This window comes from Cyclopterus lumpus, chromosome 21 (assembly GCF_009769545.1).
Source record: "Cyclopterus lumpus isolate fCycLum1 chromosome 21, fCycLum1.pri, whole genome shotgun sequence".
Lineage (NCBI taxonomy): Eukaryota > Metazoa > Chordata > Actinopteri > Perciformes > Cyclopteridae > Cyclopterus > Cyclopterus lumpus.
Window position 1 is genome coordinate 4,612,153 of NC_046986.1, and position 15,083 is coordinate 4,627,235.

General features: G+C 38.3%; 4 protein-coding genes across 4 annotated transcripts; 2 read left to right on the forward strand and 2 right to left on the reverse strand.

Annotated features, from left to right (window-relative positions):
• Positions 1-1,181: 1,181 nt before the first annotated feature.
• On the forward strand, positions 1,182-2,057 carry LOC117750325 (gamma-crystallin M3-like). Its single transcript, XM_034561483.1, has 3 exons — positions 1,182-1,193; positions 1,443-1,685; positions 1,782-2,057. The coding sequence occupies exons 1-3, from the start codon at positions 1,182-1,184 to the stop codon at positions 2,055-2,057; spliced, it is 531 nt and encodes a 176-aa protein (XP_034417374.1).
• A 3,979-nt stretch (positions 2,058-6,036) lies between these two features.
• Positions 6,037-6,821, forward strand: LOC117750252 (gamma-crystallin M3-like). Its single transcript, XM_034561379.1, has 3 exons — positions 6,037-6,060; positions 6,193-6,432; positions 6,543-6,821. The coding sequence occupies exons 1-3, from the start codon at positions 6,046-6,048 to the stop codon at positions 6,819-6,821; spliced, it is 534 nt and encodes a 177-aa protein (XP_034417270.1). The 5' UTR covers positions 6,037-6,045.
• Positions 6,822-9,453: 2,632 nt separating this feature from the next.
• On the reverse strand, positions 9,454-10,206 carry LOC117750251 (gamma-crystallin M1-like). Its single transcript, XM_034561378.1, has 3 exons — positions 10,198-10,206; positions 9,831-10,082; positions 9,454-9,729 (listed from the first exon to the last, which is right to left on the reverse strand). The coding sequence occupies exons 1-3, from the start codon at positions 10,204-10,206 to the stop codon at positions 9,454-9,456; spliced, it is 537 nt and encodes a 178-aa protein (XP_034417269.1).
• Positions 10,207-13,203: 2,997 nt separating this feature from the next.
• LOC117750524 (gamma-crystallin M2-like) lies at positions 13,204-14,203 on the reverse strand. The gene is made up of 4 exons (XM_034561780.1): positions 14,182-14,203; positions 14,053-14,096; positions 13,644-13,886; positions 13,204-13,476 (listed from the first exon to the last, which is right to left on the reverse strand). The coding sequence occupies exons 1-4, from the start codon at positions 14,201-14,203 to the stop codon at positions 13,204-13,206; spliced, it is 582 nt and encodes a 193-aa protein (XP_034417671.1).
• Positions 14,204-15,083: the final 880 nt, after the last annotated feature.

Consider the following 15,083-nt stretch of genomic DNA (forward strand, 5'->3'; position numbering starts at 1 on the left):
ATATATTATTTAGTTTGAGAAACAGGTTATGAAGTTGTACATAATCAAAAAGAAAACGGTGTATAATGTAATTTCTTTCTTCTACATATGATATACAAAATATGTAAGATTCTGACCTTTATTTTGTAGATATTTATGAAGTTTTCAGCCTTGAGTGAGGCTCTGTTATTCAATATTGTTTATCTACAATTATTATGTCATATATCATTATTGTATTTTATTTTCATTCATTTAACCAGATCAAAGTTTAATTGTGATTGAAATCTTGTTTCCAGACAGACCTGGCCGAGAAGCCTCCATAAAATACAATAACTACAACAAAAACAACAGTTTACATGATGTAAAGAGTACAAACAATGTTTAAAGAGTCTTTGACTAAAATAAAAATACACACAATACATTTCAATGTATAGTAAAGTTCACTATCTACTGGGTTTCCGTCTTTGTAGTGATGTATAAATATGATACCCCATACTACACTCAAATTACTCAACCATGCAATAGACAAAGTTATTGCAATTGCATTTGCAAATGATGCAGATCAACTACTGTAATTCTGTAAACAGCTGCTAACAACATGCAACATGCATTAGTTAGTTGTGTAGACACAATTCCAAATCTAAAACTATCTGAAAACATATTATTAAACAAATAATGAAGGTTGCCATAAGTCAAACAGGTATTTGCTGCATGAATAGAATTCATCCACACATTTCAAAACAGCCCCAGCACCTTTGTACGAGCACTTGAGATCACTGACGTCTAAGGTTACATTATTGTTTGAAACATATTTTTAGTGCCTGTCCAGCATAAACAATTGTAGTAACATAATAAATCCAGACTGTACCTTAAAGATGATTCAGACTTTGAATCGTCCCCCCCCCCCCCCCCAGTATGTTACTTCTAAAAAAAGAAGAAAAAAAATCTGCGTAATAGTCGAATTAATCACAAATTGAACCGACAGATACAGAAGCCATTTGATCTAGAATGATAGGGCCTGTGCGAGGATGCATAATAACCCTTTCCCAACAGCATTCACAAACAGAGGGTCTAACGTTGCATGCTGCTGACTCATGACTTCTAAACAATGGTGCCATTGATTGTTGGATGCCACGTTAGGTATAAAAAAGGCTTAAATCCGGGATAGGATTGCTATAGCATCAGTCAATGTACCAGCCATCATGCACGGCAAGGTGAGTGTATCGTGGATATTCTGCTAGAACTGTTGCTCTTATAATGTTTGTAATTTTTTATTCTGACTCTTTGCTTTGCTGTATTTATATGTTGTAAAGTATTGTGCAAAGAAAAGCATCCTTTTTGGCACTGTTACCCCGCTAAGATAATTGTTCCATAACGATGCTGTTTGCATCAGGGTGGGTAGTGGTACACAGCCATCCCAATGTGTGGCACTGAACTTGGGCTGTCACTCTATTGGATTCCAGATCACCTTCTACGAGGACAAGAACTTCCAGGGTCGCTCCTATGAGACCAGCAGCGACTGCTCCGACATGGCCTCCCACCTGAGCAGGTGCCACTCCTGCAAGGTGGAAAGCGGCTGCTTCATGGTGTACGACCGCACCAACTACATGGGGAACCAGTACTTCATGAAGAGGGGCGAGTACTCCGACTACCAGCGCATGATGGGTTTCGGTGACTGCATCAGGTCTTGTCGTAACATCCCCATGGTATGACGATCAAGAAATACTGCAAACCTCAAATGACTTCTAATTGGGAGTTTCCTTCAAAATGACTAATCCCTACATATTTACTACTCTTCACAGCACAAAGGGTCCTACAAAGTGAGGATCTACGAGAGGGAGAACTTCGGCGGTCAGATGAACGAGCTGAACGACGACTGCGACAACATCCAGGACCGCTACCGCATGTCCGACTGCCAGTCCTGCAACGTGATGGACGGCCACTGGCTGATGTACGAGCAGCCCCAGTACAGAGGCAAGCAGATGTACATGAGGCCTGGAGAGTACAGGAGCTTCAGGGACATGGGATACGATGGAATGAGATTCAGCTCCATCAGACGCATCACTGACTCCTGTTAACTTCACATAATTATGTTTTGAAACAAAACTCAAAAATAAAAAAAATTCCACATTCAACACAGTGTACATCATCTTCGTTGTTGGTAAAAAATTGTATTGTAATGTATTCGATTTAATTGTGTGTATTGCATTATTTGAATGCAATATTTGAATAGAACAAATATTGATTGGTTCTGGGATGCTCAATCATTAACAATCTCATAAAGAAGTTCTTGAAAATTCATAAATATAATTCGTAATATAAAATGGTTTATCAGAAGACAAATACCTCTATTCCTCTTCTGTAAATTTAAGTTATTGTATCGGTACCAAGAAATGCATTTTAGAAAAAGGATTAATTATTAAGTTAAAAAAGTAGCACTAAAGTATAAAAAGTTATTACTAATTCTGTAGTTGTTACACATGTTACAGAGTAGCTTTGAGTATAATAGGTAAAGTTAGAGAAGTAAAGAGGTTATTTATCACATGAAATATCACATACTGTGTGCCGATCTTACTAACAATACTATTAATAATCCATGAGTGGTGTGCAGCGTATATTCCTCAGAAAAGACATATTTCCCAAAGGGGACAACAAAGTATATCGTATCATTAACTGCCACCTCTTCAATGTGTAATCTGTCAGCGTTTTACTGTCAGTGCTCCTTTGTGTTTTTCTCTAGATGTTCACTAGATTTTGTCGAACCCATTGGCGTCACTTTCTAACGTACACGTGGTTGACGTTGTGAATTTAAACAAAAGCACTGAGGTAATTATGGCGAACACGGCAAATCACTAGGGTTGCAAAGGGGCGGAAAGTTTCCGGTAAATTTCCGGAAAGTTTCCACGGTAATTTTGGCTCGGGAATTTTGAAAAAAAAAAATGTGCCTAAGTTTTTTTGCAAAAGCATATAACAGAGAACTTAAATGTAGTTGAGAACAAGACTATGCACGCCTAGCTCAGCTGGACCCTGAATGCAGCTGGTTGGGAACATTGTCTGCCAGAAACATAAACATAAAACGTTCTGTTGTTTTTGAACGTCTTTGTCATCAGTGTTGCGTCTGAACGTTTCAGCCCTATGCCCGGCAAGTGTGAGAGCGCCGAGTTGAGTAGAGGCCAAGAGCGGTATTGCAGACAAATAGAGATTTCAATTATAGCTGCAACATATTGAAAAAAATAACTGAACTAGTCCATTTTTTGGAGCTGTGAACTTAGTTCAAAATGTTGAATTATGAACTAAGAACTGAACTAGTTCATTTTAAAATGTGTGAACTATGAACTGAACTAGTTCATGTAGAAAGTGAACTTTCCCAACACTGTTTGTCATTGCCTAGCATATTGATTACTTGGTAAACTGAAGCCATGTTCATTTTAATACCAAGTTTATTTGTATACAGTAGACTAACTTTACAGCAGTGAGGAGGACGTTGATGAGGTCCAGGAAGAAAGCATTTAGATTCAGGGAAAAAAATGTGGGTTGGGGGGTGGTGATCATAGGGAATACACCTTTTTTATTCAACATTCATGTTTTTGTTGTTCGATGAAAGAATAAAGTTCTACTCACAAAATGTCAAAAAAGTTAAAAATGTCATTTTTAAAAGTTGTATTATAAATGTTTTCATGCATGCATGCTTATGACAAGGTAAATACAGTTAAATTACCCCAACATTTTCAGTTTATTCCTGTTAATTCCCGTTAATTCCCATATATTCCCGTATATTCCCGTTTATTCCGATGGAAAGTTTCCAACTTTGAATATTCCCGGAACTTTGCAACCCTGCAAATCACTAATATCCCTTCAAAACAACTCAAACAACACTTTGGGACACGCACACCGGTCTCCTCATTGAAAGTCCTGTGTTTGTATTTGTAAACGATGAAGCCTCAATGACCACCAACGTTAATCACGGAGTTCCACAAGGTTCTGTGCTTGGACCAATTTTATTTACCTTATATATGCTTCCTTTGGGCAACATTATCAGGAAACACTCCATAAACTTTCATTGCTATGCAGATGATACTCAATTATATCTATCGATCAAACCAGAGGAGACCAACCAGTTTACTAAAATTCAAGAATGTCTTAAAGACATAAAAACATGGATGACCTGCAACTTCCTGATGTTAAACTCAGACAAAAAGAGAGAGCAGAGGAGATAGGTGCTCAGTGTATCCTAAAACATCCCCCAGCAGCCTATAAGCCTATAGCAGCATATCAAGGGGCTCGACCAGGGCAAACCTGATTCAGCCCTAACTATAAACACTATCAAACAGGAAAGTCTTAAGTCTACTCTTGAATGAGGTGACTGTGTCTGCCTCCCGGACTGAAAGTGGAAGCTGGTTCCATAAAAGAGGAGCTTGATAACTGAAGGCTCTGGCTCCCATCCTACTTTTTAGGACTCTATGAACCACAAGTAGCTCCGCATTTAGTGAGCGCAGCTCTCTAGTGGGGCAATATGGTACTACAAGCTCATTAAGATATGATGGTGCATCACCAATCAAGGCTTTGTAGGTGAGGAGAAGAATTTTACATTTCTTGATTTTACAGGGAGCCAGTGCAGAGCAACTAATACAGGAGTAATGTGATCTCTTTTCTTAGTACACGAGCTGCAGCATATGTGGTATTATTCTCAAGATATTATTTATCCAAACTCTCTAATTGTTTGTAAAGGGATGAACCTTAAAATTAATTTGATAATACATCAGTTAATTAAAGGTGTGAATAAATTGTGTGTGAATATAAATGTTATTATTATTATTAGGGTCCTCGTGACGACTTCGTTGTAGAGGAACCTATTGTTTTTCGAGGAATTATTATTTTCTCTATGGAATGTTACCCTTTTGGGGGCTTTATCATATCCCAAAAGTTGTTAAATTTGACATGCATATCAGGACTGGCAAAAAAAACAAGCAAATCGGCCTAAAACGCATTGGATTCACATGTAATGTAATTTACACAACGTGGTCTACACTTCACATAGAGACACATGACGCATGTATATGTTAACATAGTCAAAGCGCCACCTACTGGTTCAACTGGACTTGCTCGAATCTGCCCAAAACTTGTCGTGCTTGATACAAGTCACGGTCTACGGACATCGGCAAGTTTATTTTCACTCATAGTCTAAGCGCCACCTACTGGCGAAAGTAAATTGGCGTTACATGACAATTGGTAAAACGTTCAAATGCAATACATTATAAAGTGTCATTATTCTAAAAATGAAGTGGTAGATTAGATGGAACTAACAGAATAAACAATAAACATTCTAATTAAACACATTCTAAATAAACTAAATAAATACTACATGTTTGAAAAGCAGTTAAACACTCATAAAGTTAATCTTAAATATTGAACCTAATATGTATCACATGAACACGTAAAATATCATCTTAATATACAAAACAAAAACAAACCATCATCTGCTACAAGATACTTTTATTTGGAACAACATATTTCCTGGTGGATCGTAATGACTGTTTGAAATCTGTTGTATGGTTTAATCTCAGAAATCAAATAAATATTTAATGTGGCTCTTATGTTCTTGTTTTTAGATATAAAGGCATACACTAATTACATTTAATCCAATCAACAAGGTACAGTTTATTCTGCTTCAGGTGTATTTTATGTTACCCATTAAAAACATCAGAATAGAGGTGACATATTTAATGAGCCCTTCAAATAAAGGTACAGTATGTTTGTTCGGGGGAGAGGGGAGGGGGGGGGGGGGGGGAGAGGGAACTCGTCCTCTGTTGTTCAGCAGCACAGACAATGCAACGTGGGGGGCCTCAACTCACAAATGCAACCACCGCAAATCCCGATCTGTTGAAGGTCACTTTGAATTGAACTGTACACAAGAGGGGGGGGGGGCTCTGCACCACACTGCTCTGTCAGGAATTTGAACAATGGGGTCATGTATCGTCTGGGCTGTGAGTTCAGGTATAAAAGCAACGGGGGGACATGGAGAAAAGCGTGCAGTCCCTTTGAGCCAACACCGTACTAACCGTAACCATGACCATGGGCAAGGTGTGTACGGCTTTAGATTTCTAAAAATGTTAATTGAATCAAGATTGACGATATATATATATGTATTTATATATATAAAGTAGTTTATAGAATCAGTACACTGTTATCATTGTGGTTTTATTTTTATTCCAGATCATCTTCTACGAGGACAGGAACTTCCAGGGTCGTTCCTATGAGACCAGCAGCGACTGCTCCGACATGGCCTCCCACCTGAGCAAGTGCCACTCCTGCAAGGTGGAGAGCGGCTGCTTCATGGTGTACGACCGCACCAACTACATGGGGAACCAGTACTTTGTCAGGAGGGGCGAGTACTCCGACTACCAGCGCATGGGCATGAGTGACTGCATCAGGTCTTGCCGCATGATCCCCATGGTACTGCATGATTTCCTGTTCATTCGATATTACACATTAGATTACATTGTAACCTTATTACGTTAGTTGAAGGAGGATTTCAGTAACTTCATGTTCACTTCAATTTACAGCACAGAGGACAGTTCAGGATGAAGATCTACGAGAGGGAGAACTTCGGTGGTCAGAGCCACGAGCTGATGGAGGACTGTGACAACATGATGGACCGTTACCGCATGAACGACTGCCAGTCCTGCAACGTGATGGACGGCCACTGGCTGATGTACGAGCAGCCCCAGTACAGAGGCAAGCAGATGTACATGAGGCCCGGAGAGTACAGGAGCTTCAGGGACATGGGCATGAGCGGCATGAAGTTCATGAGCATGAAGCGCATCATGGATTCTTGTTATTAAAGCACAAATGTATAGAAGCAAGATTTCAAATAAAATCCAGTGATTCTCTTTTAAATGAATTCTTCTGAGACTTTTTATTAAAGTGATCTGAAACTCACGAGGAAGCAGTTGACACACATAGGAAAACTATACACTAGAATAATATGTATTTTAAAAGTTTTATATTTTAGGGTCTCTACATTGCACACCATGAGATGGCAGCACTTTTAATTTGTTAAGTTAGTTGGGTTAAGCAAAACCATGATACAAATGTTTGATATCTACACCAGTATTTAGTGCACACTTAATGGTACATAGTGGTTTCTTTTTGGAGTAAATAAAAAACATTTACTGTGATGATAGATACATACACAATTAAAAATGTAGGTAGTGGAATTTAAACATAGTTTAAGAAAAAAGTATTGCATTTGATAAAGTGAATAAAAGTAAGTGAACCTGTTTTTCTACATTTGATTCTCAACATAACATTTTCTTCATGACTATCACACTATTTATGAATGAAAAGCAACAGTAATATCTGAATACTTTATATTTCCTATGGTTCTTAGCACTGGGTGTACATCATACTGTAGATTATGTACTGCACAAAGTAATTCCTGATTTACACATGTATGTTGTGAAGAGAGAACACATTTTTAGCTTTTAAATAATAAACTGGTTATGAGGTAAAAACAATTAGATCCAGATTTTCAAAAAGGCTGACGTTCAAAACAATAGATTTGCATTACAGTGTTTTTATTCTACGCTCACCCATCAGAGTTACATTGTTGCACACAATGGGGGAAAAGATCGACCATTTTTGTTTCGCTAGAAGTCTTTTTGTCATTCTCCAGTTTAATTTATAGAACAATAAACATTTTGTGGGAGTCACTAGAGCTTTCTAAACCATTTATTTTGGTAAAAGAAAATTGCCCCAGCAGTTTGATGTAGAAAATAAATGTAAATGTAGAAGAGTCCAGCGCCGACTGGATGACCTTTGAGTACAGCATTGAATGACAGATCAAGCAATGTAGTATGTCGTACTTTAGTTATTGAAAGTTACGTTGGTATGAAAGTAACGTGGTATGACGACTAATAAGTAAGAAAATCTATGTGCTGGATGGATCCAACAAACCCAGGACTTTCACCCATGAGACCTCTTTCCGTGTGCTTTGTGAAACTAAAAGTCGTCCTTTTGATCCTTTTGATTCTTTTAAGCGCAGTAGTTATTTTTATATGCCAGTTATGTTCATACGTTACATTGTTACATTGTGATTTTTGGGACATTAACTTCTTTGATCTTTTTTTTTTTTTTTACCTAATTAAGTAGTATTATTGCACAAACCTAACCAGACATTTTACACGGGTACGAGGCAGATATGAAACCTTTTTGGTTGCGAAACATCAACATATGATGCAATTATTCCTGCTGACGGTGTTCCTTATACATGGACATTGTCATTACTAAGAAAAAAGCAACTTGCTAGATACAGTAGAACTCACGTTAAGAGGTAGATTTGTGTGTATAACTCATACTTTATGTCTGTTGGCTAACGTTAATTAACATGACTGATGATCCAGTAAAGAAAAACAGCAACTAGTATCAGTAACACTTAGCCAGACTACACAAAGTTACTTATACAAGTAGTGAGAAATGAGCAGCGTGGGTTAAGAGCACAGCAGCCCCCTCACAACGTTAACATATTAAATGCTTGTTGTTGGTCAGCTAACCGTACTGTTTCCTCAAAATATACTGAAACCTAAATATTTTGGAGCCAATACAGAATATATCAGGTATTAATAATATAAAATCAACAGCTAATAACAACCTCCTGATTAAAACCCAGGATTCTAACCAGCTTGTTATAAGCTAACAACTCATTCTCCTGACTGAGCTAACGGAGGATTCTTTCCTGAGATGGGAACATTACAAAATATAGAAACCTTATTTGTTACATGTCTTTACATTATTTTCATCCCGACAACAATCAATAAATTAAATCCCGTCTTCACTCATTGCGCGTCACCAGAGTGCTCCACAAGCAGCTAGCTTAACAGTCGTTAGTGCTAACAATAGCCATGTTCGTTATTTATGGCATGATGAACATTTTGGGGAGTAGCTTTGGTGGAAGGCCTGAAGAGACGGGCTGTCGGTGTTTCTAACTTAACGACTTTCTTGCTAGATTTAGCGACTTTTGGAGGCATAGCAACACTGGGCTGGGTTTTTAGGTAACCGTGCTAGTGACATACGAAGTTGTGTATTTAGCCAAGTGTTGATATCTTTGAACAAAAACGTAATCACTCTCATTTTTATGGCCATTATTATATGTTATTTCATATTTCTTTTATTGTATTTGTGTTTTAAAATGTTTAGTTTCTTCACATCTGTGAAATTTGATATCTTGTATCCATTTTACTACTATTCTACGAGACTTTTTGAAGGGTAAATATCTTTTTTGATGTAAACAAGCTTTTAACAGGGTTAGAATAACTTAAAAAGCAACTATCAATGTTCAGTGTAGAAATGTGGTGATGGGATTCGATTAGGTATTTCAACAGCTCAGGACAAACCACATAAAGGAAGCTTGCTTGACAACAGAGTTACAGTATGAATTACACATTGTTTTTATTTACTGAAGTCAAAGACAGAAGTCTAGCACATATCAGTGATGCGCCTCATGCTCATGAACCTCATGCCGCTCATGCCCATGTCCCTGAAGCTCCTGTACTCTCCGGGCCTCATGTACATCTGCTTGCCTCTGTACTGGGGCTGCTCGTACATCAGCCAGTGGCCCTCCATCACGTTGCTCGACTGGCAGTCGTTCATGCGGAAACGGTCCATGATGTTGTCGCAGTCGTCCATCAGCTCGTGACTCTGACCACCGAAGTTCTCCTTCTCGTAGATCTTCATCCTGAACTGTCCTTTGTGCTGTAATACAATACAGTAAACATGTAAATATGGGCTTACATTATAAAAGGGAAGTTTAAATGTATAAAATATGAAAGGGATGTGTAGATGAGGTCTCGTACATAGGGGATCATCCTGCAGGATCTGATGGAGTCGAACATCATTCCCATGCTCATCATGCGCTGCATATCTTGGTACTCGCCCCTCTTCATGAAGAACTGGCTTCCCATGTAGTTGGGACGCTCGTACACCATGAAGCAGCCGCTCTCCACCCTGCAGGACTGGCACCTGCTCAGGTAGGAGGACATGTCGGAGCAGTCGCTCATGCACTCATAAGAGCGGCCCTGGAAGTTCTTCTCCTCGTAAAAGATAATCTGAAATGGAGAAAAGAGGAAGGATTGCGTCTAAGACAGTGTTTGTATCAGCATGTACCTTAAATTTGGATGTAAACGCGTTTTTCTTTGGTGTGAAAACACAACTTCTCAGTACCTTGCCCATGATGGTGGTTTAGGTGGTTCCCAGTTGATGGTTCAACTTGCTGTGCTAGCTCCATGACTGCAGGGCCTTTTTATACAAAACCCCGGCGACCATGATGTGTTGTTATTCAAATGTCCAAAGCTGATGAATTAGCAGAATGACTTTTGCTGAACGGGGGTCTATAAATGTGTAACAATAGTTCCCCATCCATACATTTCTGGCAGCCGTCATCTCCATTGTCTATTATAAGCATGAGCTTTGTGTGTGTTCCATTTACAGTCAGAAGGTTCTCCACATATGGTCAGATCCCCACTGGTGGAAAGAATGGCCAGCGGGCCACATCTGTGACAAACCTGCGAGAAACCCAGAACCTGAACACATATTCAGTATAAAGAATTTAACATACTGACATTGTAATTTTGCACAAAGTCGACCGATAACAAATCCTGTGTTGTTGATTAAAACAACACAGGATTAAAAAAATAACAAAATGTATTTAAAAGGCAATTTAACAATCTGAGAGAGCGTAAACCGCTATTTTGTAAAGCCCATGACCAAACAAGATACAGCGATTGAATTGCTCATACTGTAGTATGAACAAACTACACTTATCCAAACTGATGCACATTACTTCAAATTGTTTTCATAAAAACAGAGAATGTGAAAAACAGCACACTAACAACTCATCACAGTAAACTATTGTTTGAGAGTTTAATTCTTAATTCTTAATACTAATTGTTCTAAAGGCAAGAAGATACATTTATGTGATTACCTTAAATGTATATGAATGTACCGAATATTGTCTTTTATGCATATTTTTCAATTTCTGCATTAAAAAAACGGTTAAAGTTTATATATTACAAAAGGTTTTTACTGTTTGGCTTAGGTGGAAAGGTTGGTGTATCAAAAGCAAAATGGAGACACACTAAATCGTGACGTATGCGACATAAACGTCCACTGAATAAACGGAAACATCAGATATGTGTGAAGGAGACCATAACCTTGCTCACACGGATACATGAAACACACATATTTCCATAACGCCATATTTCCATCATGTTTGCCCATACTGATTTCCTTCGATTAGGATCTCCCTGAAACTCTTATAACTAATTAATCTTGACGCACTCTCTTCTTCTGCAGTGTTTAATGACGTAACTGCCGGGAGAATTAGCACCACCAACCATTTATTTCAATGCCCCCAAACTACAACATTCCACTGAACACAAGGGAATGGAAATTATTTTACATTCATTAATTTTTTTGCCAATTTTCTGAACAAAATATTTAAAGATTAGAGCACATTTTGATGGAAACTTGGCCAATAATTTGGCCTTTCTGTTCCTTTATCGGTCATGTGACACTTAAAATCTATGAATAGCCGTTAAGTGGACATGCAACTCTATTACCAAATGGGCTTGTGCAGGTTATCCTCAATAATAAAACACTCAAATGCAAGTATTGAACGATAGGATGTACCTGAAGGCCCCTCTGAACGCATTACAACTAATGCAACGAGTGGGAAGCCAGTGACAGATCCAGACACCATATTTAGTTGGGAGGTTGGGATCAGGGGGAGAAAGACCATAAACCAGCAGGTGGAGAGAAGTGGATGGCAACTACATTTTCTGCAAGAAAAAATCTGACATTTCAAATATGGATTCTGTTCATCTTTAGGCCACCCTGGAAGTTTGCATCGGACTGGTTCTCTCAACAAAAAGTGAATAGGACATTTCCATTGGATTTTGGACTATTGCAGAAAATAACAAACTTTTATTCTACTTACACATTGTGTTCAGCAAGATAATCTTCACAACCAAACACCACTTTTATGAATTTCGAAAAAAGGCTAAAACCAAACTACACCACAACTAAGCTGAAGGTGGACTAGTGTTCTGGTGATGACGTTTACTCGTCTCATTTAGACACCTGTCAGAAAACGTCTTTTTAAGAAACATCAAAGCTTGAAAATTCATGAATGGGGATGAATTTATGTAGCAGACCAAAAGGTTAAATTCCCTTAAACTTGTTTTTGCAACAGATCTTTTTTCAGGCATCCAACCAAAAAGCCATTTAAGAAAAACATTGACTTCAAGACGAGGGAACCAAGTGTGGCAAAATAATGACTCATCGCCCGGTTTTAGGAATCATTCCTGCAGCAAATCCCTGGAATAACAATCTGCAATGTGGATGTCATTGTTCTGTCTTTTGTTTGAAGTACTGACCTCCCTTCATGTTATAACTGTTCCTAAAACTATTCACACAGGTTACTGTAACTATGTACTCTTTTCCCTTCACTCATTATGTCTCCCTCCCTAACACATGGTAAACTATGGTAAATAACTATCTCTATAATTTAAACAATTTTAGAGACATCACATTTGGTAATGAGCACATAATGACTTCATAGTCAGAGTTAAGTTTCGCTTGATTTGGTACGATGACCAATAAATGACAATGTGCCACTTCTACTTTAAGATACAATAAATAAAGTTCAGTATGTAAATAATACAAATTTGAGGAATTTAATGTCATTTATTTATACATTTTTTGATTACCAATAAAGTATGGGGCACTGCAGTGTGTGCTAATTATGTAAGGATTTAGAATAGCATATAATATTGTGATATGATTTATAATTAATATTCTACAGTACAACAGTGAATATAAGTGAGTTTTAAAAAATAGTCGTCAATTTTGATGGGTAGTTTATTTCCTTTTGAACTGGCTGCAGTAGTTATGACAATTCACTCCTCTTGTTATAGTTAAGGAGTGAACACAATTAAAAAGAGTGCCCTATTGTTCACAGTAATCACAAAGTAAGTGCAACATGCAAACTACACAGTTAAAACTGTCGGGGGCCCTCCTATCGCCTTCACAAGTCTCTGTTTATGTACTCAGAACCACACTTTGACAAACCAATGAAAACACATTCACGAGGGGGAGATTAAAAATTCAACATCTTTAATTAACAAAGTGTTTGATATTTACAAGCAAGGTTTTTTTTCCGCTCAGTGACTAAAATTCATTGACCCTCCTGAAGGAGCCGACGATGGCGCAGGTGGCGCACCAGTCTCGGTACCTCCTGTACTCCCCGGGTCTCAGGAAGTACTGTCGGCCGCGGTAGTTGGGGTACTCGTAGAAGATCCAGAAGCCATTCATGACATTACTGGAGTAGACGTGGCGGTGATGGAACCGGTCGGACACGCAGGGACAGTCGTCCATGAACTCCATCACGTGACCGCTGAAGTCGGGCTTCTCGTAGATGCGCAATCTGTAGGAGCCTCGGTACTGCGGGACCAAAGGAAAGTCTTGAAGACTCGTCAAGCACAAAAGGTATCGAGAACTCTTTCGTGAAGCCGTTCCCGGCTTTTTAAACGATTACAGGTTGTTAAAGCAAAAAAAAAAAGAAGCAAAGCTGAAAACAATTCAAAGGCCTTTTTTCACCGTGTTCTCACCAGCGGTATCATCCTGCACGAGCGGATGCAGCTGCTGAAGCCCATCCACCTCTGGTAGTCGGGGTACTCGGCCCTCCTCATGAAGTACTGGTGGCCCATGAAGTTGGGTCGCTCGTAGATCATGAAGCAGCCGCTCTCCACCCTGATGGAGTTGCAGCGGCTGAAGTACGAGTGCAGGTCCGTGCAGTCGTTGCTGCACTCATAGCTCCGACCCAGGAAGTTCTTGTCCTCGTAAAAGATAATCTGTTGGAGGATTAAATTTTAAAATGTTTTAAATGTTTTTGACATCCTTCGGCAAAAAATAGACAATAAGAATTCGGTCCAATGTTAAACATACTGAAAGCAAATTGAAAAGCTTTGTGGTAAATTACACTGAATGTGAGCAGAGAGGGAAAAGACCAGTACGTACCTTGCCCATGGTCTCCGTTGGAGAGATTCCCCATGTTTTCAGGGCTTTTTATACTACCTCTTGACAAACAAAGTATTGTTATTCAAATTCTCTCAGAGTTGTAATTGAAGGCTACTGGCACATGTTTACCTTTTTGTTTGGACCACAACATTGGGTCAGAAGTATGGATTTGTATTTGGAAAAAAAAAGGATAAATAATTAACGGGTTTGGTGTTTTTGACATGCATGGACAAAGGAAAAGACTAGTATGGTATCCACACATCCAGAGGACAATGGCTGCAGAACAATATGGAACCGCCCTTTCGCATTAAATATGTTGCATAACAGAGCAGGAAGCTGTTCACTCTCCCATACGCTCTACCTGAGCAACCCCACGGTATGCAAATAAGTAAGTGTACACCATGCTGTCCCTGGACGGTTTTCATTGTTTTAATGTACTATAAACTTATCTTTTACCTTGTGTAAATAAGGTAATAAGCTAATACCACATTTACACCCAGATTCAGGTGTAATACAGCATGTTTCTTCTATTATCTGACAGGTTTGACTTGATGGACTACAATTCCCTTTATGTATCACAGGCGTGTTTGACTCCCCCTTTAATATTATAATATCACACTGTAAAATTAGTGTCCGGTCTTAATTTGTATTCCAGATATAGCAATTAATGACTTTGTATTTTGTTTTATGACGTGTGCTGACCGTAAGTTGTGTTTATTGATTGTTTAACTGTGTATAATTATTCATTGACATTTATCCTGAAGGCTTTTTTGTCGTGGTAAATATTTGGTGGTATACAGATTAACAACTATACTGAATATATTTATAGACATCACAATTTGGTATCTGAGGATTATCCTTGTAAAAAGAGTCATGATAATTGAATTAACTTTATAACTGCAGAGACTATAGAGAATATGTCACAAACTCAACTTTCACCCTGTAATGTAGTACAAGTTACGAAAATCCTAAAATGTACATTTAAATGTTATCAATGTTTATTATTATAATTTAGTTGTAAAAAGTGAGAG